This window comes from Rhipicephalus microplus, chromosome 10 (assembly GCF_043290135.1).
Source record: "Rhipicephalus microplus isolate Deutch F79 chromosome 10, USDA_Rmic, whole genome shotgun sequence".
In the NCBI taxonomy this organism is placed as follows: Eukaryota; Metazoa; Arthropoda; class Arachnida; order Ixodida; family Ixodidae; genus Rhipicephalus; species Rhipicephalus microplus.
This window is the reverse complement of record NC_134709.1, coordinates 8935536-8955502: the sequence shown is the minus strand read 5'-3', so window position 1 is coordinate 8955502 and position 19967 is coordinate 8935536. Positions and strand designations below refer to the sequence as shown.

At 42.0% G+C, this 19967-nt stretch overlaps 1 protein-coding gene across 4 annotated transcripts in view; it reads right to left on the bottom strand.

Annotated features, from left to right (window-relative positions):
- LOC119181229 (rho family-interacting cell polarization regulator 2-like) overlaps nucleotides 1–19967 on the bottom strand; it is a 336392-nt gene that overhangs the window by 11718 nt on the left and 304707 nt on the right. For 3 of the 4 annotated variants that reach the window (XM_075874992.1, XM_075874991.1, XM_075874993.1), the window contains 14 exons: nucleotides 17894–18115; nucleotides 15580–15724; nucleotides 14137–14215; nucleotides 13327–13356; nucleotides 12531–12584; nucleotides 11596–11806; nucleotides 11124–11293; nucleotides 10045–10193; nucleotides 8698–8836; nucleotides 7518–7792; nucleotides 4963–5176; nucleotides 1745–1860; nucleotides 963–1161; nucleotides 319–451 (listed from right to left, as the gene is read on the bottom strand). In XM_075874992.1, the coding sequence (XP_075731107.1) occupies nucleotides 319–451; nucleotides 963–1161; nucleotides 1745–1860; nucleotides 4963–5176; nucleotides 7518–7792; nucleotides 8698–8836; nucleotides 10045–10193; nucleotides 11124–11293; nucleotides 11596–11806; nucleotides 12531–12584; nucleotides 13327–13356; nucleotides 14137–14215; nucleotides 15580–15724; nucleotides 17894–18104 (2125 nt within the window). In that variant the 5' untranslated portion in view covers nucleotides 18105–18115. The remainder of the gene's footprint in view (nucleotides 1–318; nucleotides 452–962; nucleotides 1162–1744; nucleotides 1861–4962; nucleotides 5177–7517; nucleotides 7793–8697; nucleotides 8837–10044; nucleotides 10194–11123; nucleotides 11294–11595; nucleotides 11807–12530; nucleotides 12585–13326; nucleotides 13357–14136; nucleotides 14216–15579; nucleotides 15725–17893; nucleotides 18116–19967) is intronic. The other variant, XM_037432410.2, reaches the window with a different exon arrangement.

The following is a 19967-nucleotide window of genomic DNA, read 5'->3' as shown; positions in this document are numbered from 1 at the left end:
AGGCAACCACCGCCCTAAAATGAGTGGCTGGAACCGCCCCTGGTTGTAATGAAGTGCCAGAATGGGTACTAAGAGAGGGTAAAAGTCAGTTGAGGCTGTACAAGAAAAAAAGTAAGATTACACAAGATCTCCGTAATTATAGAAATTGTCACATTAAAAAAAAAAACTGGGGCATATCTAGGCTAGGTTTGCTTACAGAGGAAAGAGGTAAACTTGCAAATCTCTAGTATACATAGCAAGGTCAGGTGAAAAATCTGCATGCACAGTCTGCAGCTATGATTAAATTATAAAAACAAACATGCCTAGACAGACACATACCATAGAGTTGCCTCCTATCTTCAGCAAATCTGTTGGCCACACGCAACAACTTGTACAGAAGCCTAGACTGGTGCTGCAGTTTTTCTATAGAGGTCCTCTCCCGACACCGGAGTGGTCCAAAGGTGCCCAAGCTCTGCAAATGGAGTCGAAAACACATCAGTTTATGCAGTATATCGTGGCCTTGCCTGCCAAAACCACAATGTAATTATGAGGCCTACCATACTAGGGTACTCTGCATTAATTTAAGTACCTGACGAATTATTTCATGAATTCTTCAATTTTTTTTTTGTTCTGTTTAGCTTCAGTATGAATAACCAGCTAGCCCAATCAGCTACATTATTTCGATGTTTTTTTTTTTTCAGTCATTTCACTGTTAGTGCAGACTGCCATCAAAAAATAAAATGGAACCAGTTACAGCTGGAATCAACTGGGACCACTTGAGTTGTAACTCGTATCAGCTGCTGCCTAGAACCAGTTGCAAATGCAATCAACTGGGACCAATTAGTTCCAAACAGGGACCAGTTGATCCAATTTATTACCAATTGAAACCAGTTGAATTTCCAGTTACACATTTTCACAAGGGGCTTATATGTTCATTCAGAAGGAAACTTCAGAAAGCAATAAATGAAAATGTAAGTACCAACCTCAACTAGACGAATGCAGTAACGACAGTGCACAGCGATGACGCAGTCCAGCTGATCCGAGCCGGTGGAGACTGTGACTGGGCTCGGCGTGGATGCGCCGCTGATGGGGCTCTTGCGATCCTTGAGCAGTGCAACACCGGAGTCAGCCGTCCCACCATTCTTGGTCTCCCGGCTCTTGTAAGGACTGTGCCTGACAGGACTGTGAAATGAAAAAAAAAAATGTGATCAGTGACTTGTGATGAAACTTGACGAAAACATTCGCGAGTGGCCTCTGCTGGTTCAGGTTGTATGGTACATACTGGCACATAATTAAATTGATTAGAATGCAGATTACAAAATGATGCACAGATACAGGACACAAGCTCTTCTTAGTTAAACCAGCTTTTGCCCCTCTTTCAATAGGCAGGCTCCATTAACCAGCTCAGAATACAGGTTTAACACAATCTGTTAGCAAAGCCAACAAAGATTCTTATGAAGGTGTTGCAAACAATGTTCAAGAATGGACAAGCTTGGCTTGTCATGAACTTGTGCTTCTGCTCCTGTGTAAAGCCAACGATTAATTCTTGGCAATTTTGGTGCAGGACTTTGGCAGTTTAATGCAACAAGAAAGCCATTAACATACGTGCCTTCGCGCACACTGAGACAACTAATACAGTGACAGAATGCACACAGAGCATGCGCTCTGTCTGTGCCGGGCAATCATGCATAAGCTTCTCGCATCGGACGCACAGAGACTGACCTGCTTTTATTGATCTACACTGTACCAACACAGTAAAACACACCTGCTCTCGGAAGACTCTGTTTCTTCGCTGTCGAGAAAGTCGAAGCAGCCAAGTGCACTCTCGACAGAGATGCTCACGTTTGAGCCCGTGGATCCACGTCGGTGATGGCTTCGTTTCTGAAAGCCAGGAACCCACATCACTGTTACTTAATTGTGGAATAATCTATTGTGTTAAGTTGAAGAACCAGACAGCATGACTACTTTATCGTTAGTAAGAAACTCACAGCACCAGTAAAGAAATGAGGAAAATGTAAGAGAAAGACAGGACAAGAAAAAATAAAAGAATTAACATGCGTTCTGCTCATGCGTTGCAGAGAAATCTGAAGAATCAACTGAAACATCTAATTTTGCCTATGAGTGCCTCACTTTAGGTCACTGTGTTTAAGACAAGTTCCAAGTGCCAAAAAAATTTGGAACCTTATGTTCACAGTAAAATTAAAGCAGCCTCTTGCATACTTGAAAAGACTAAATGTCACACTGTCCTTATAGTATCCAATTTCAAAGATAATGCCAAGATATAGCTAGGCACGTAGAAACTGCAGCGCTCCAGTGTAATCCCATATACCTACAATTCTTCAATGTGCACCAAGATTTCACGACAGTATTTTTACTGTAAACCCTAAAATGTGTAAATTGCCGCTGGGAATGTTTTAGCTCCTGAGCTACCACACCTTTCCTAAATTTACACTCCCACCTCCCCAAATAAAATGGTGTTTTATGTTAGTGATATGCATATACGTTATAGTGCTACATGCCAGTAAAGATTGCACAGCACACGTATGCAGCAGGCCTATCAGAAACACTCTCTTACCTTCAGGAAAAACTCATGAACAACGTAGGCTGGCACCAAAATGGACACCAGGTGTTCATAATAAGTTATGAAAGGAGATCCTTAACAGAGGTGGTCCTCTCGGTTTATTGCAAAAAGTGACAGGAGAAGACAGAGGCGGCAGAGAATGAGAGCGATAACGAAAATATAAAGGCAAACAATAACAAGCATAAAAGAAAAAAGAATCTGTCTTTAGGAAAACACAGATGTACTGAAGAAGGAGATGAGCATGACAAAAGAAAAAGATAGAAGAAAAGTGTAAGACATGCATTAATCAGTATGACAGGTTCCTGTGTAAACAAACAGCAAACAACTTATACTTGTCATATAACATGGGCTGCAAGTTTTGCAGTGAATGTGTGTTATGTCCTGTATCGTTGAAACATGACAAAACAGCAAGCTATCATGTTAGGCTACGGGTGACATGTTAACATGTCTTACTTCAGAACTGAATACAGGCCACACCAGTGATGTGCAAGCATACCACTGGCATTTCAGCCACAGCAATTTGTGCAATTCTCTTCATTGACAACTGCCTCTGAATTTCAGCATCAAAAATATCAAGGAAACATATTCAATGGCAAGATTACTCATTGTTTCTCAAAAGACATTTAGAACACTTCGTAGATTGCGTTCTGTAGCAAACTAGAGCCACACAAAGATAAATACAGCAACGACTGAACCAACAAGCAGAAAAGAATCTCTGTGCACATCATTACATTCGAGGCATACTGTGCTCAGAAGGTCTAGTATTATAAGCTAGTCCAAAACAACTTCAAAATGTTAGGGACAGTTTCATTCTAAAACACCCGTAAAACTTAAACCATCCCGTATGAGAAAACAGAACATATATATTGCTGTTGACTCCATCCTCAAGGTGTAAGCAAGACAAAATTAATTGCACACACCACTAATGTGACATTTCGAGCAGTAACATGAGCACATAAAACAGGTTGGCCACCCTAGTAAAACAAGGCTTCACACTTCAGCTGTAACACAAGCACTTTTGAGGGGCTAAACAGCACATGAAGGTGCCACCAGCAAAGTGGACGCATTTCATTACTGTGTATGCAAATGCTGACTAAAAACATAAGGTGATTAGCAACAGCGCTCCATTTAAACAGTTCAGTTTCTTCATGGCACATTAGAAATGATGTTGACATTATCTGTTTTGCAGCCTCGTGACATAGCTATGAAAATACAAGAAAAAGCGTGAGGAGAAGAATTGAGGATCGTGCTTAATTTTCAAAAGACAGTGAAACCATGTCAGTAAAAATGACAAAACTTCTAGCAGCATTATTTTCATGCTGCCTTGGTCTCTAGTGAACAGATGAGATCCGAACCATAGCCTGTGAGGCATCACGCTGGATGTTGCGCCATCAAGATGACAATGTACCCTAAATGTGAGTGAACGGTGGTATAACCTTGAGGCCCAATTGCTAAAACAGCAGTGAGAGTAAATTTTTAACAGATTCTTGGTTTGAGCTAATTGGTACTGATTATAGCTAAACAAACCTTTTGGTGCAAATTCAACGAACATAAAGAATGAGGAATTACAACTAATATATTCTAAGTAGATGAAATATTCTAATCACCTAGTTGCTAGTGGCAGCAAACAACTATGATCTCTAATGCAATGAATCCACTGAAAATGGCAAACCACAATTGTGGCGAAATAACATAAGCGACTCCGGCTCCTTTTAAGCTCAGTTTGCCTGAGGGGTAGCCGGATAAGTAGCCAAGCGTGCAGCATGTATGAATTAATGAATAGATCCATCATAAAAAGGTGAGTTCCCCACTCATCAGTAAAGTTGAACAAATGTCCCTTTCCCAAGCGAGACCTGCACCTTGTTAAAATTGCTGAGAAAGAGATGTATGCCCTTCACACGACTGTAAGCAGTATGTGCCGGCATTCCTTCGGGAACGAATGATGATAAGTGTTCGCTTCTTGGAAAATTTAAGCATAACAAAGCAAACTGAACCAGGACTAAAGAGCAGTGGACACAACACGAGCACCGAGTCAACTAAGGGGCAAAAGACAGTCACTTTCAATCAAGTCATTCATAATCTAACCAAGAGTGATCGCCATGAGTTTCTTTTTCTTTACGCTCTGTAAGAGCATGTGTGCTCGATAATGCTCGTGCTGATCACTCTTCGTTGAATTAATTGAAAGCGACTGACTTTCAGTCAATGCTAGGGTTGTGTCTACATTTCCCTAGTCCTCAGGTGCTCTGTTGTGCTTGCATCCACAATGAAACCTTAACAATTTTCCCAGTTCTCAATCTTATTCGGAGTTCATTTCAATGCCCTTTCTTGCACATTATTTTGTAGCCCTCTCCTCGCAGCAGGACACTTCAGAAGTGAAGCATGGTGGCTGTGCAGTTCCTCACCCGAAGCATGCGATCCAGCTCAGCAATGCTCTGCTCAAGCGAGTGAAGCTCGGGATAGTGACCCTGGATGTCTTCGAGGCAGGCGCTCAGGCCCTGCACAGCCTCGCGCAGTGGTGACTGCGCCGTTGAAGGTGGAGACACATTTCCACCCGATTCGGCCAAGTCAAGGCTGCTGCAGCAGTCCGAACCACTGTCACCACCCATGCTTGACCACCTGAACGACAAATGCAAAGCCACACCGCAGGGACAGCTTTAGTTTGTTCGCAGTCTTCTCAGTGTTCACAGTTTACCAGGTCACCAGAGCCATAAACTTGAACGACTGAATAGGCCGCATTATCTGGTTATGCAGAGGTCAACCAGGCAAATGCATAACTATTATTGAAGTAATCATGAACATTTTACTTCAGGCTGTTATAAATGATTATAAGAGTCCTAATTACGAATCTGCAAGAGCGCTTGCCAAACATGGAGACGCGTCTGTGAGGCTAGGTGGTTAAATGAAGAGGCTTAAGATGTTCTTAAACTAGCAAAAGCTTTTTCATATACTGAACTACAGGCCACACTAAAATGAAAAATGAGAAGGAGAGAGCAATATAATTGTTGGGTTTTGACATTCCAAAATCATGATATGGTTATTAAAGACGACGTAGTGGAGGGCTTCAGAAATTTCGAACACCTAAATCTAAGTAATTGTGCTTCAAGCATTTTCGCCTCCATTAAAAATGCGGCTGGCGTGACCTTCAGGTCAGCAGTTGAGCATCACAACTTCCAGACCATTATGGTGGGTAAAAATAAAGACAGAGAAAGAGAAGCCAAACACTGACTCAATGTGTTTAAGACAGCTGATAACAGAGTTTACCATTTCAAGCATTGCATGATTTATAGATGATACTGTGCAGGACTAGTGCCAAACCAAATGCAATGACTATGAGATGTGAGAAAGCCAAATAAGCTTAAGACAGTGTGTATAAACGTATGAATATATATTCATTACCAACACAATTATAACTAATTATCAGTCGCATACGCAGTCTCACATTTCAAATGTTTGTCAGCAATATCAGCACATAACCATCTGCTTACGATGAATATTTAATACGAGGGTATTTGTAGTCAGATGCAATAGTGCTGGCAATATAATTTGATTGCAGAGTATTTAAAGTTTCTCTGACGTAAAGCTCAATGCATCGCTAAAAGCTTAAAAACTTACATTCTACACCAATGGCAAGAAAATGTACTGCCTTTAACATTATATCTGCAAATGATGTAGAACTCATAATGGTGAGAACCACCTTTATGATATTATAAATGATAATGCAGCACCCATCGCATGCTGAAAATACCAGTTGCAAAGTTTGCGTCCCATCTTCTCAATATCAGGTGCCTCAATTTTCTGCTCAGGTGCCACCTGGACAGTGTTGCTCACTGTATGACGGCCAGCCTTGAATCTTCATCAAGATTGCTGGCACCAATAGCAAACAACTCATTCGCAGGTGATTTTAATTGCAATTCAACCTGAATTCTGCCCAAGAGGAATTCTATAACATGGTTTCAATACTTGAAATATTAATGGATTCGCATTTTGCCTTCATCGAAATGAATTCGCAAACCAAAGCAACTATGTCATGAGTAAATTATTGTCCAAACATAGCTTGAGACTCTTAAATCAGGAGCAAAATGCCTTAGGTAAGGCAGCATTCAACATTTTCTTTTTGTATACCTGTGTGTTATTATAACATCATAAAGTTTACAGCAGTTCCAAAATGAATACTATGTACCCAGAACTCTGCAATGAAAAGGAATACAAAACAATGCTGATAGTCAAATATTTGGGATATGTTTTGCCAGTTGGAACAAAACTGTCTAGTACAACAAATTGTTTTCCACTTTACCACTGACACACCTACACAAAAATTCTTGCCAGGAAATGCTGAAAATTCGTTACAAGCAAGTGGACTACAACTGAATTGCTGTCACCAACAGGGACATCGCCATAAATTCTTTTCAGGGAAGAGGAATCAGACTTTTCATTTGTGTATATTTTTGCATGTGTATGCGTGCACATACATATAAACATACAAAACATATTTTGAGGTAGGAGGGTCTACCAAATCATCCCCTGACTATACCAAACCAGACAAAGTGTTTAACATATGAAGCTTTCATTCAAAAGTACAGCCTTAGTTAGAAAAAGTAAAGCTATTTCCAAAGACAAGTTTGTTGTAAGAAATCCGTAGACAACTAAATTATTGGATTGATATTGAATGAAGACAATGTTGGCAGTAGAATAGCTAATAACCGATATTAGCATCTGTAGCCAACAATGGCAGATGCTATTCATGAATTAGCCAACGCTAGCCAAAATTTGCTAGCGCTGATATGAGTGCTGATTGTACACAATTAAATACAGTGCTACATAGTTAAAAGTCTCATCACTCAGTGAGACGCTCACTATCAAGGCTACAGGCAGCAGCAGCAGACTGTTACAGAATAGAGGTGCAACAGGCCATAGATGACATTGTCTTTAAAAAGAAATATATGGAACGGCTTCTGACCTCTGAGAAGTTGTAGTTTCAACAGCCCTTAACGTAGGACTCTGCGGCCTGTTGTGAACGTATGAGCTGACGAGAAGAGTTTGACCAGCAGCTGCACGTGCAAATTCCTCATTTGGGCTGGTCAGAGTCGAGCTGGGTGCAGACATGCTTCCCGCTGACCCTAGGCTGCCCCCGGGACTGCTACCTTGTGGGGTCATCCTTCTTCGAGGCCCCTCCCACTCGGTCACCTGAGGCCGCCAGTCACGCTGCCCCGTCTCCAGTTCATGCACCATGCTCTGAGAAGAAAGACAAACCAGCACGTATGCAAATTACGAGAAAAGTTAATAATAGTATCTGGGGTTTTAAGCCCAAGACATGATTACAGGGATGCCGTAGTGAAGATCGCTGAAAATTTCCACTTTCTGGTTTTCTCAAAACATGCGCTGACAGCGTGCAGTACACAGGCCTCTAGAATTTTGCTTTCAATTAAATACAGCTGCCACAGCCAGGATCAAAACCGCAACTCTCGGGTCAGCAGATAATAAGTAAAGCTCACTGCCTTTAAATTCCGGGGTTTTATGTGCCAAGACCATGACCAAATTATGAGGCCCACTGGGGTGGGGGATTCTGAATTAATTTTGACTACCTGAGGCTTCTTGAAATGGCCCCGAAACATTTGCCTATGCAATCATTGAATGACTTTAGTATCAGCATTTATTGCCTCATGAATATATTTCCATAAAAATATTTTGAATCTGCCAAGTATGAGTGAAGTTGCAGGTCTTTGTCGCATGGTTTAAGCACATTCCTCTTCTTTCATTCCAATGAGCCCACTGGTTCAGGAACCCTTAAATGTGCATCTAAATCTAAGTAAAGAAGTTTTCATGCACTTTGCCTGCATCAAAGCACACTGAAACCTGAACAGAGGGTATGATAGACGGGCAATAAGTCATTATCAGCGTGTATCATTACCTTAATCACTTTCTCTTCTTTTTCTCATCAAACTCATTCGCTGGCTTCCTGTACGTAATATTCTGGCATGCGCTAGTGTTGAGGCTTTGTAATTATAGCACACTGCAGCGCATGGTGCTAGAGTAGCTGTATATGCTACCGTTAGGTAGCAGAGCAGCGAATTTGTGAGTAGCAGACATTTATGCTAGGATTACACAGCAAAAGATATTGCACATGGTGTGCTGCTCACCCCTGTTCTTTCAAGGATGGTGTCATTCCTGAACGGTGATGTGCCACGCCGTCTTGTGAAGGGAGAGCTCATCACACTCAGCACTGGAGGCGACTGCTTGCTGCCAGAGAGATTATCTTCCATGCAGCCGTGGAGAGGACTAAAGGTGGAATGACAATGGAAGACAAATTAGGAGCACTCGAGCGGGGGGGGGGGGGGGGGAGGGAAAGGGGGAACGTTCAAAAGTGTATTGAGACGGATCAGCTAGTACAGAAACATATGAAGTTCATCATGCAAATAGCGCTGTCATTAACAGGTGGGCCACAAGAGAAAGGAAATTCAACCGAAGATATTCATAGCATCACATGATCAGGAATCCGGGGGTTCGAACAGTGAAGTTTGAAAAGCCACACTCATAAAACAAATGTACATGCTAGTAACAATTTTTACAATGGCAAGCTCGCCAGCCGAAGAAGAAACAGCTGCATGTAAATGTGCCAAATCACTAAACATAATGCAAATAAAACACAACACTATGCACATGTAGAACACAACATACACAACGTAACACACACAATACGCCAGGAATGCCAACATGCAACGCTGAACTCACCAGGGCAGCTTGTAAGAACAAGCCGCAGTACTGCACTCACAGACCTCCCCAAAAGCCCATCATCACTAAACCATGCAAAGCCCCCCTCCGAAATTTTTGAAAATTCTACTGTTGTTCATTTCACCATCATAAGTTCATTGATAGAAGATAAAATTAACAACAAAGCTTCATGCTTGAATGTTAGAATCTGAGCATACTTAAATGTGATTGTTGCAAGGCAGTGTTAGTCTTTTTAAATAATTTCACCACATCAGTGCAATAAAATTCACTGAAACTTGCTGCATTAGGTTTACAGCACCCTTCAAATACAACATATACACTTAAACCACAGTATAACAAATCTAGATAAAACAAAGTAATAATTATAATGAAGTAAAGAGTGCACTTGTATTAGACAGTGCTAGGCATATACCTTTATAACAAACTTTCAGATGTGACAAACTTATTTCCATGTAAGATGCAACGTTGTTATAATGAGGTTTCAGTGTACTTTTTTCCAATGAAGAATTGTGTTTGTTGGATTTAGCAGATGCCATCAAAATCTGTGACATCAAAGCATGTTGGTGTGGTCAAGGACCTCGCTGTTTTCTGGCTTCGCACATTTCTGCTCACAGCATGAGTAATAATTTTCATACTCTGAAAAGGGCAATCTCTTTTTTTTCCCCTCTTTTAAGCGTCCTTATAAAAGCAAAAATTTTAGAAGTGCAATTATTGCCCGCGCAGGTAATCAGAAATGTGGTCCGATGCGCACTCACTTCCACGTGATGACCAGATTAAGCTTGAGCGATCCGCTTGAGTTGAGGTTTATGGTCATCAGCTGTGAATGAGAGCTGAACAGTTCCTTGATCTCGCAGGACTTGTTGCCCAAAAGCATGTTCTTTCCAAGGCCACGAACTTCGACTGCCTGCATTGCCAAGAGTGTTGAATGAAAGTGGCGATTAAACAAAGCATGAATTGAAGAATAAACATATTTGCAGTTATTCATGTGAAGCAAGACTTGGCACATGGAAAACAGGACAAAGAGAAAAACACATGGGACAGGCGTTGAGCTGCTTTGAATTCATGGCAAGACTCAGGCCCGTAGCGAAGGAGAAGCCATAGGGGACCGGCCCCCTCCCTCTGAAATTTGATGGAGAGGGGTGTTTCACTGAGAATAAATAATGAAACTACAGGTATTACCTCGCTATTAACAGGTAAATGAACCATCGATGTGTAAGTGTCAGCCTACAAGTAAATTTTGTACATTATCTAAATAAAAAGTGAAATCCATATGAGACAGACGTTCAGGTGAAAATGAAAATGCGAGAAACTGTTTAAGAGGGGCTGTCAACAGATCCACTGTTTTGGCATGGGTACCTGCCAAGGTAAGTCTTGTCCCAACAGTGACTTCAACAACATTCCTTATTTGATGACTAATTAAACAAATACAATAATTCAACCTGATCTTAACTTTATTGTCAGCTGGCATAAACACAACACATAGACCAGGCCTAGTACACAATTTTATGTCATCCCAAGTCAGTTAAATGATGAAATTTCTAAGTACCCAGAAATGATGTGATTTACAAGTACCCAGAAATTATGAGCAAGTAAGTACCAAGAAACCAGGAGCCTTCGAAACAAATAAAAAAGCCAATGGAATAAGAGTGTCAGCGCTCAAGGGATCCACTTTAATTAAAGTCTTTTGAAGCAATAAATATACTTTTCTGAAGCCTTTTCCAATACTATTTATACATAACCCGTATACAAACAACCACAAGTCACGACACAGGCTTTTCCTTTACTCCAAATAAAAGAATTATAGAGCACTATAAAGATGAAAAGGCTAAGGCACCTTGATGAAGAGGAATTCACCCAGCAGGGCCTTCATGATGACTTGCTGGTTGTCCCAAACCTGCTGACCATTCTTCTGGACTCGGCCTCGTGACTTCCACTTCTGGTCTCCATGCTTGACGCTTATCTCAAAGACGTCTCCAGCACAGAGACGTGCAAAACCCTGGATTCCTGTCAATAAGATCAGCGCGAAAGAGGGGAGAATGAAAATGCTGCAAGAGGGCATTGCAGCAGACACCACTGACCTGCTTAAAACAAAGCTAAACTGAGGCTATAATAGCACAAGAAGTGGGAATCATTAATTAATTTATTGGAATCAAATTTTTCAATTACAATTTGATAATTTTATATTGCATAGCTGAGTCATGATAGCCTTGATTCTGTGTGGATGAATGGCCAAGCCCGCTTGTGATCTTAAATGACATGGTGTTTCTCTGCATGCACTTGCAGTGTCGCAGTGAGTGTACACTCACCACGCATCTGGAATTGCAGGGTGCCCATGAGTTGCTCCAGGTGGGCTTCCAGAACACACAGGGTGTCAACGCACTCCCGGTACCCGGAACGGACACCGTGCAAAGCGTTGTCCTTCTCACACCCAGGAGACAGAACATAGGCGTACGCCATGCTACGCACGCCATCACGCATCCTCTGCTGCACCTCATAATGCTCGCGCAGCTCCTCCACCTAGAAAAAAAAAAGAAGCAGGAGGAATGGCAGAACGGCTTCACTGCGAGTCTTGCCACACGTTGCTATAACTGCAAAAGATTATGAAAGGGACAACTGAAAACTACTTGATTGTCGCACAATGCCACTCTGAAATCAACTTATTTCTCAAAAAAGAAAGCTCCTAGTTGAAGAAAAATTTGCACCACTGCTTCGGTGATCAAACCTGAAACCAACATCTTTCCAAGATGGTCACAACCATGAAATTTACATAACCAAGATTATATTAAGCACAAGGGTGAATTACAGTCAATAACACGAAGTGCATGGGCGTATAATAAGAGAGTTCTGCAGAAACGAGTTTATGCTACGAATGAGTGCTGGTCAATTATGCCCTGCCCTTCATGACCCAATTCGGCCTTCTTGCATGTTTCCTTAGAACTCATTTGCAATAGACTGAAAAGGTGATTGTAATCCTTCATGAAGGTTAAGTGAATGAGCACAAGCATGAGGCTGTAGATTTTGTGTTGGGACATGACGGCCACATTATAACACAAATGTAGTGCAAAACACTCATCTACTTGGATGAAGATGTATATTAAAAATATGAAAAGGTATAAGTTCTGTGCAGGATTCCATTAGGCATAACGAATGAACTAGTAACCCCTTTCATTTAGTATGCACATTATTTTCAACATAAGACGGGCTATCAAAGCAACAGACCTATGAGAAACTGGTATTTTACCTTGGAAAGCTGGAACTCAATTCGCTTGAGATATCTCTCAGCTGCCTTCAATTGCTGGAAGAATAAGAAGCAAGATATTCAAATTATGTAAGATACTTTAAACACTGCATTGCTCAAAGCAGCAGGCGTAACTTTGATTGGAAAGTTCTCTACACTTAGCAATGCAAACTGTGACAAAAAACAGGCATCAGGACAAAGCCATAGGCATGCGAACATACCATTCCACATCAGAATTTTGACAATTTGTCTCATTGAGTGATAGGCTAATGTCAAAATAGAAATACATCAAAGAAAGTTCCAAGGCAGGCATTGTTAATGAGAAGGTAATGTGCAAAAAAAGAGATCACAATCAATGATGTAAAACATGCTGAACTCAAAAACAATCATAATAGCAGGCTTGTAGTGGCTAGTCATTGTGTATACCTGAATGCAACAGCATATGGAAGACCTAAATTGTCATTTTAAGAAACTATGAAAGCTAATTTATTCCAAACACAAAGGCATACTCCATATTCACCAGGAAATACTCTACATAGGTCAGTCACACAGTCATGTTTGAAAACACTTTTGCTTGGAAACGAGCTTGGTGTCTCTTTTCTTATTTTTCCTGGACGTACACCCCTTCTTTCCCTGTGTCCCTGCTTATGTTTCACTAATTGCGTTGCTAGTATATGAATCGATACACTGTGCGTTCAAAATATCAGTTTCACAGGAAGGAAACACATGTTGACATTCCTGACAAAAGCCTGCATGCACGAGCAGAACCACAGCACAAGACATGCCAATGGTTCCTCACCTTCTCGCAATCGTAAAGTTTTCCCTGAGACTGAAGAGACAGATGGATGAAAGGACAGGCGACACAAGAAAAAGAGAGGAGACAAATCTAAGCAAACAAGAGGAGGAACAGAAATGGCCAGGAAAATGACAACACAAGCTAAACATGACTAAATGCGACAAAATCACACAGCATGGAAAGTATAGCACGCACACTACAACATGTTGCAATATTAAAGAATACAGACATAAATAAGATAGCCCCTCAAGCAAAACGAAAGAATCAGCCACAGTCAAAGTTTGCAGGCAAGTGGGCGGCATTTAAAGGCGTATATCCTCCAGTACAGTGTCTAGATATTACCTAACAGTTCTGTCTGTAAGTAAAAAAATATCGAACTTAGCAACGTAATATTTGAAGAATGCCAATTTTTCTATCACTGAAGTAAGGCAGGACAAAGGATAAGCTTTGTTTTTGTGTTTTTTTGCACTGCCGCCATTCCACTGCTGAAAAGTTTTCCATCTCGCATTATCACAGCTGGTGTTGTTACATTAGAAAAAGCTGACAAGTATTGCTTTCAGACATTGCATTATATGATATGCATTTTGAATTACTACTTGTGTGCGAATGTGAACCAGTTCATCTTAATATAAATATACGTGTGTGCTTCCATTAATTATGCAACACACTGTACATTCAAGACTACGGCACTAAAAACAGCGAGGCTTAAATGGAGCACGTTGGCATTATATCTAAGCATAAGTCCAACTAAGTAATGCTGGAAGATGCAAAGTGGACATAACACGAGGTGTTCTTCATTCCAATAATACGTACCTGCGATGAGGAGAGTGACAGATTATCCACAGAGGATCTCAAGCTGAGAATGTCCTCCTGCGCTAAACTGACACATTCCCTGCAGAGGAAAAAATAAACCAGAAAAAAGTGCAACAATTAGAAGAAACTCACTGTACATTATTATATCAGGCATCATTCATTACTGCAGCTCTAAAAAAAGAAGTATGACTCATGTAAGATTTTTCATAACAAACAAGTGAGGTCCTTGCTATTCAATGTAAGCACAAATGAATGAAAGCACAGTTTCAGCAAAGTTATTCCTCAATGAAATCATCCTCATTTTCTTGCCAAGTCATTCCAATCTGTATATGTGCTGCTTACCTCTACCATTTTACCACCCTTCAGATTGCTGCTTTTGAAATATTTCTTTCAAAAACAGAGGTTTTGTGTTCGAGCCGACGCTTTGACGAGTGGACTTGTGCTATTCGAGGCTAGAACCGATTGCCTTAGCACTAGTGTGTATATGGTTTTTGTTATTTTAAAGTGCAATTTAGAAATATAAACACTACTGACAATAGAAAGAGCATGCTGAAATGTGTCACTATATTTCAAGGTCTTTTTGTTTTTACACGGATATGATCACACGTTATGGTCAGTTGGCTGTCTCTTAAAGAAATAATTTTTGAATAGTTGGATGAATAGATTGAAACTTAATTCACTTATTCAGTTTTTTCTGCAAGTTCTAAATCTACGAGTAGTGGAAGGGAATTGCAAGGGTGAGGTAGTCGCCCCACCCTCACCACCAAAAAAAAAAAAAGCGTGCGGAAAATCCAACTCCGCTCACACTCGATAGATTCTAACAACTATTGTGGCAGTTGATTTGTGAGGCAATAAGCTTTTTAAATCAAGTCACTCTAGGATTACCTGAAAAAGTATTGCAATACTTGAGAAGGTGTTGCAGGGCCCCTTTAAGCATATTTCTTGCAGAGATTTGGGGCAACTTTGCTTTGTCAAACACGAAAACTCAGTATGTGGCAAGATTACTAGGAATGTAGCTTAGCCAGTGACACTATTTATTTTCTTATAGCATTGCTCACTAAATTATACTTCTTGATAATTATGAATAGTATGCCACAAAAGATTTACTCGTAGTTCATTGAAAACAAGATTAGCATAACCGGAGTTTCGCCGCATAATTTGTTTTTTTAAACAAAGTGAAGTGGGCGAAAAGCCCTGTAAGGAATGTGCTTTCAGAAATGGCACATGTTTTGTTCAAATGCAGCAATAGAAAATCCGTTTAGAGAGTTGGAATCTATATAAGCTAAATAATTTTATTCAATTTCACCAAGTTTACACAACTACTAAAACAATATTTATTAAGGACTCATGTATTCCCTTATGAGCACTACTAGGTTCTTTTTTAAAAGAAAAGATGTCTTACATGGCGATGTGATAGAGCAAAATAATGGCAGTCAGCCATACCTGAGACCCCTTTCCACGGCGTTGAAGATTAGGAGAGTCCTGGCTGGCCGAGGAGACCTGGGCGGTTTCCCAGACCATGTAGAGGAAATGCCTTGGAGGATGCGTCGAGGTGCATGCGGACTATGGTGTTGACCTAGCACTGAACCTGCCCATGAGTTAGAAAATTGCAAGACTGTGTTACAAGAGGGAATGCCTTTGCCATTTTTTCTGCAGTCAGACTTACCCCTAAAAGAACAATAAAGTGAAACAATGAGTGAGTTTAGATTGATAAAGTGTGCTCTGAGAACTCTGATCACATTAACTTGATCATCCTTAGCTAATTAATAAATGAGAAAATCAAGATTCAAGTTACATTTTGAAATTTTGCACCAAAATATGCACGTGTGACATTACGGATTTCAAACTGTACGTGTTGCATTTTGTCAATATTACCTCAATGAAATTACTTGTATATGGTCCCTTAAGAGGTCAATTTGTACCAATTTGTACCAAGCGTCAAATTGGCATCGGTACCTCCATTTTCCTTTGACGCGTTTTCTCGCTTCCCGAGAGTCTTGTTGTGGAAAACGTGGCAATTCTGGAATTGTGCGAGAGTGACTCACCAATATGAGAAAGATCTTTTTTCTATTTAGTGTCCCTTTAAGACGTTTAAGAGTTTTACATGTGTGCTAATGCCTATGTTGCGTATGAATTGAGGCAATGTCTTGTGGAATCTGTATCACCAATGCAGTAGTAAAAGCTGGTAGTGCCATTGTAGTGATGACCAGTATGAAGTATACATAGACACTCCAAGTGTAAATCATGCTCAAGAGCACGTCACACCTAATTGTCAGAATTAAGTATCACAGCAAAACAGCAACTATGCAAACGTTTATTTATTGTATGCAACAGTAAAAAAAAAAAGGGATGAAAAACCAAACACCTATAGGTGAGCTTTACATTAACTGTGCATTGTGTCATCATTTACATATGTGAACACAGTGTTGGTAAAATAATTTAGCATGTGTACTTGAATATTTGCTCCAGTACTTGAATATGCTCCAGTACTTGAATATTTGCTCCAGATGTGACGAAGTTCACTAAACTAATAATACAAACATGTTATGAAGACCAGTGCACCGAAAATAGGCTTCAAGTTATACCGCAAGTTATACCGTAAGTTACAGGCACATGCAAATTATAAAAGTAATGCCTTGCAAGCTTTGACTGTGTATTAGATAAAATAAAAAGAGTACAAGCTTCTTGCAAGTGCAGATTTGCTATACCAGAACAAAATATATTCCCAGGAATTTCAGCAAGAATCGATATAGAGGGAGGTGGTGTTGCAGTGAAGTGAGGCGCGGACTAAAGCCACTGCAACAGTCTAATCTGACATGAAAGTAGGTTCGCTATATCCGAAAATTCATCATGAATGCACATTTGCATCACTGTACTAGTCACATGAATATTGTTCATCTAATTCGATACATCTGTATTCATTATATCGTGATTTCACTGTAGATATGTTTTTATTTGTGTGTATTTCTCGAGTATGATCGGCAATGTTCGTGCCTCCAGCACACGTAACAGCTAGCAATTAGCACTTCCCTCTACACTAGACAGAGTCACACTTATAAACACACAGAGCTAAAAATAAAATCTGGCTAGTTATAGAGCTAAATAAATTAATGGCGGCCACGTGCAACAATTAGTTGTCCCGCCACGGTGGTCTAGTGGCTAAGGTACTCGGCTGCTGACCCGCAGGTCGCGGGTTGGAATCCCGGCTGAGGCGGCTGCATTTCCGATGGAGGCGGAAATGTTGTAGGCCCGTGTATTCAGATGTGGGTGCACGCTAAAGAACCCCAGATGGTAGAAATTTCCGGAGCCCCCCACAAATCAATCAATCAATCGGGCAGCAATTAGTTCACTATATTGCCACCCAAGCTTTTTTTATCTATGTGCGAGAATGTCTGGGAAGATTCCAGATTATTTCAGCATTATCTGTTAGGTATGAGTGCACAAACGCGAGCAGCTGAGGTTGTTCTGGAACAAACCCGACCACCAGTGATAATCATGCATAGTGATAATACTCGAATGTTGAATGCCAACCCGCAATTGCCACGCATCTGATTATCAACGGCCGACACTACTAAGCGTGTGTTGCCTGCAAAGTGACGATTCGTTTTCCGGGCACAGGCTCACCCAAATGAGGTTCAGTTTCGAAAATTCCGATTGCTGTCTTCGTCGAGGTGACGACCTCGTGACATTTCATTTCGGCGCACAATTCGATCCCATCCACTATTAGAGCTATGAACGGAATCGCGGCCGCACTTACTCTTGGAAAGGGTGCTCGATCCGGAGCTGGCTCCGCTGCTGCTGCTCAGGCTGCCATCGGCAGGGACGCCGTGCTGGCCTCCCGAGGCGGCGCTCGGCGTGCGCCGGTGGCCGCCTTGTAGGAGACCGGCGAACGAGCGGCTCCTGGCCAACACGGAGCCCGAGCCAGGGTCCGCGGTCGGCCGGGGCTTCAGCCGCTCGCTCAGCGACATGTCCGCGCCGTCTGCGAACAGAAAGAACCGGTCACAAACTGCAGGGCCCCGACGCACGTGTACAAAAAAAAAGGGGGGGGGGGAGTACAGTGTAGACTGCTCAAAGGCACTCACCCGCTGTATCCTAAAAGAAAAAAAAAGAGGGGGTGCTGGAAGCACTGAGCCTCCCCACCCCTTCTGTAAGGTGACCAAAACTGTCGGCAGGCTTCTTGTCTTGGAGTAAGAGTGATTATTTATTCAATTAAAAAAAAAGAACCGAAAGGAGGAAAACCAAGAATGTTGGAGGGGAAAGGTAGGGAAATGAAGGGAGAAGCGCACGATAATGTCGCAGTGAGGACACCTCAACACACTTGCGGGGGACAGGGATAAAAGAGACAGTGAAAGAAAAGAGAAAAGGCTGAAAAAATAAAAAGGTTTCGACTCGCGAAGAGCAGAAAAGATGGTTAACTGTGGCGAGTGGATTAAAAAAAAGCCACGCGATAAGGTTCGAATCTTCAAGGAAGGCGAGGAGAGCCCAAAGCGCAACGGGGCGTCAATCCACGAGGCAGTGTGATACCCACCCCAGTACCCAAAGATGCACACCCGTGTGGCAACGTAGCTGGAGAAGGAGGAATGGGCTGGTGCAGCTAGCTTGGGTGGGGAGGGGGGGGGGGGCACGTGCTCTTCGTATTCTACCATGGCCGCCATCTCTGGGTACCAGCCGGTTGAGACGCTGCATGAACTCTTACTCGAATGCGTAGAGCAACAATCTTATAGAAATTGTGACACCAGATTAGTGCTGGTATTTGCTCGCGTTTTCTTGTACTCACCCTAAAGCGGACATATAGCACAAAAGATGAGCACGGAAGGACCGTGTGTCCTCCCCTGCACTAGCCATACCTGCACTGACACACTCTAATTAGATAAAAAGTCACGGTAGCCGCAATGTTGAGGTACCCAGCGCAGATAAGAACCTCTCTGTTGCCGCTAAAGGAACACATACACATGAGGCGAGAAGAAGGACGCGCTTTGACTGCCAACAGACCTTCCCAAGATGAAGGCGCTCGGCTAGGCCGCTTGCTGAGGAGCATGGTTCCTCAACGCTGGAGACAGACTTAGAGTTAAGTCACTTGTCTGTGACGTCACGTAAACGCTATATGAGGAACGAGAACCTTTGGTTCCCACTGTCCCAGAGGAAGAAGGGGGTCCCAGAGGAAAGGGAAGTCCCCCTTTCACATCTCTTCAGCCCATAATTAGTACACTAAGGTCTCCTGTGCCTTCCTTAGTTCCATGATATATTGACCTCGTGCGATTGTGTCTGACAAAGAACCCTTTGGTCCAACACCACGCTAGCCCCGCCGCGGTGGTCTAGTGGCTAAGGTACTCGGCTGCTGACCCGCAGGGCGCGGGTTTGAATCCCGGCTGCGGCGGCTGCATTTCCGATGGAGGCGGAAATGTCGTAGGCCCGTGTGCTCAGATTTGGGTGCACGTTAAAGAACCCCAGGTGGTCTAAATTTCCGGAGCCCTCCACTACGGCGTCTCTCATAATCATATAGTGGTTTTGGGACGTTAAACCCCAGATATCAATCTATCAACCAATCAATCAATCCAACACCATGCTAGGGAGGCAAACGGGGTAAATCAGTCATTGCTGCGATAAACACTTGAAAACTTATTTAGGCAACGTTCACTACAGTGGAGGGCGACATGCCAGCCGATTTCCTGCGCGACTGTCTACCACGTTCTCATCGGCAGGATCACCGGCAGTACGGGATATGACGTCAACCAACAGAGAGCACACAGTCATTGGTGCAGCATTGTGTGTATCCGTATTTCCAGTGGAAATGTCACTGCCACTTTGTGCGCATTCTGGAAGCATATATA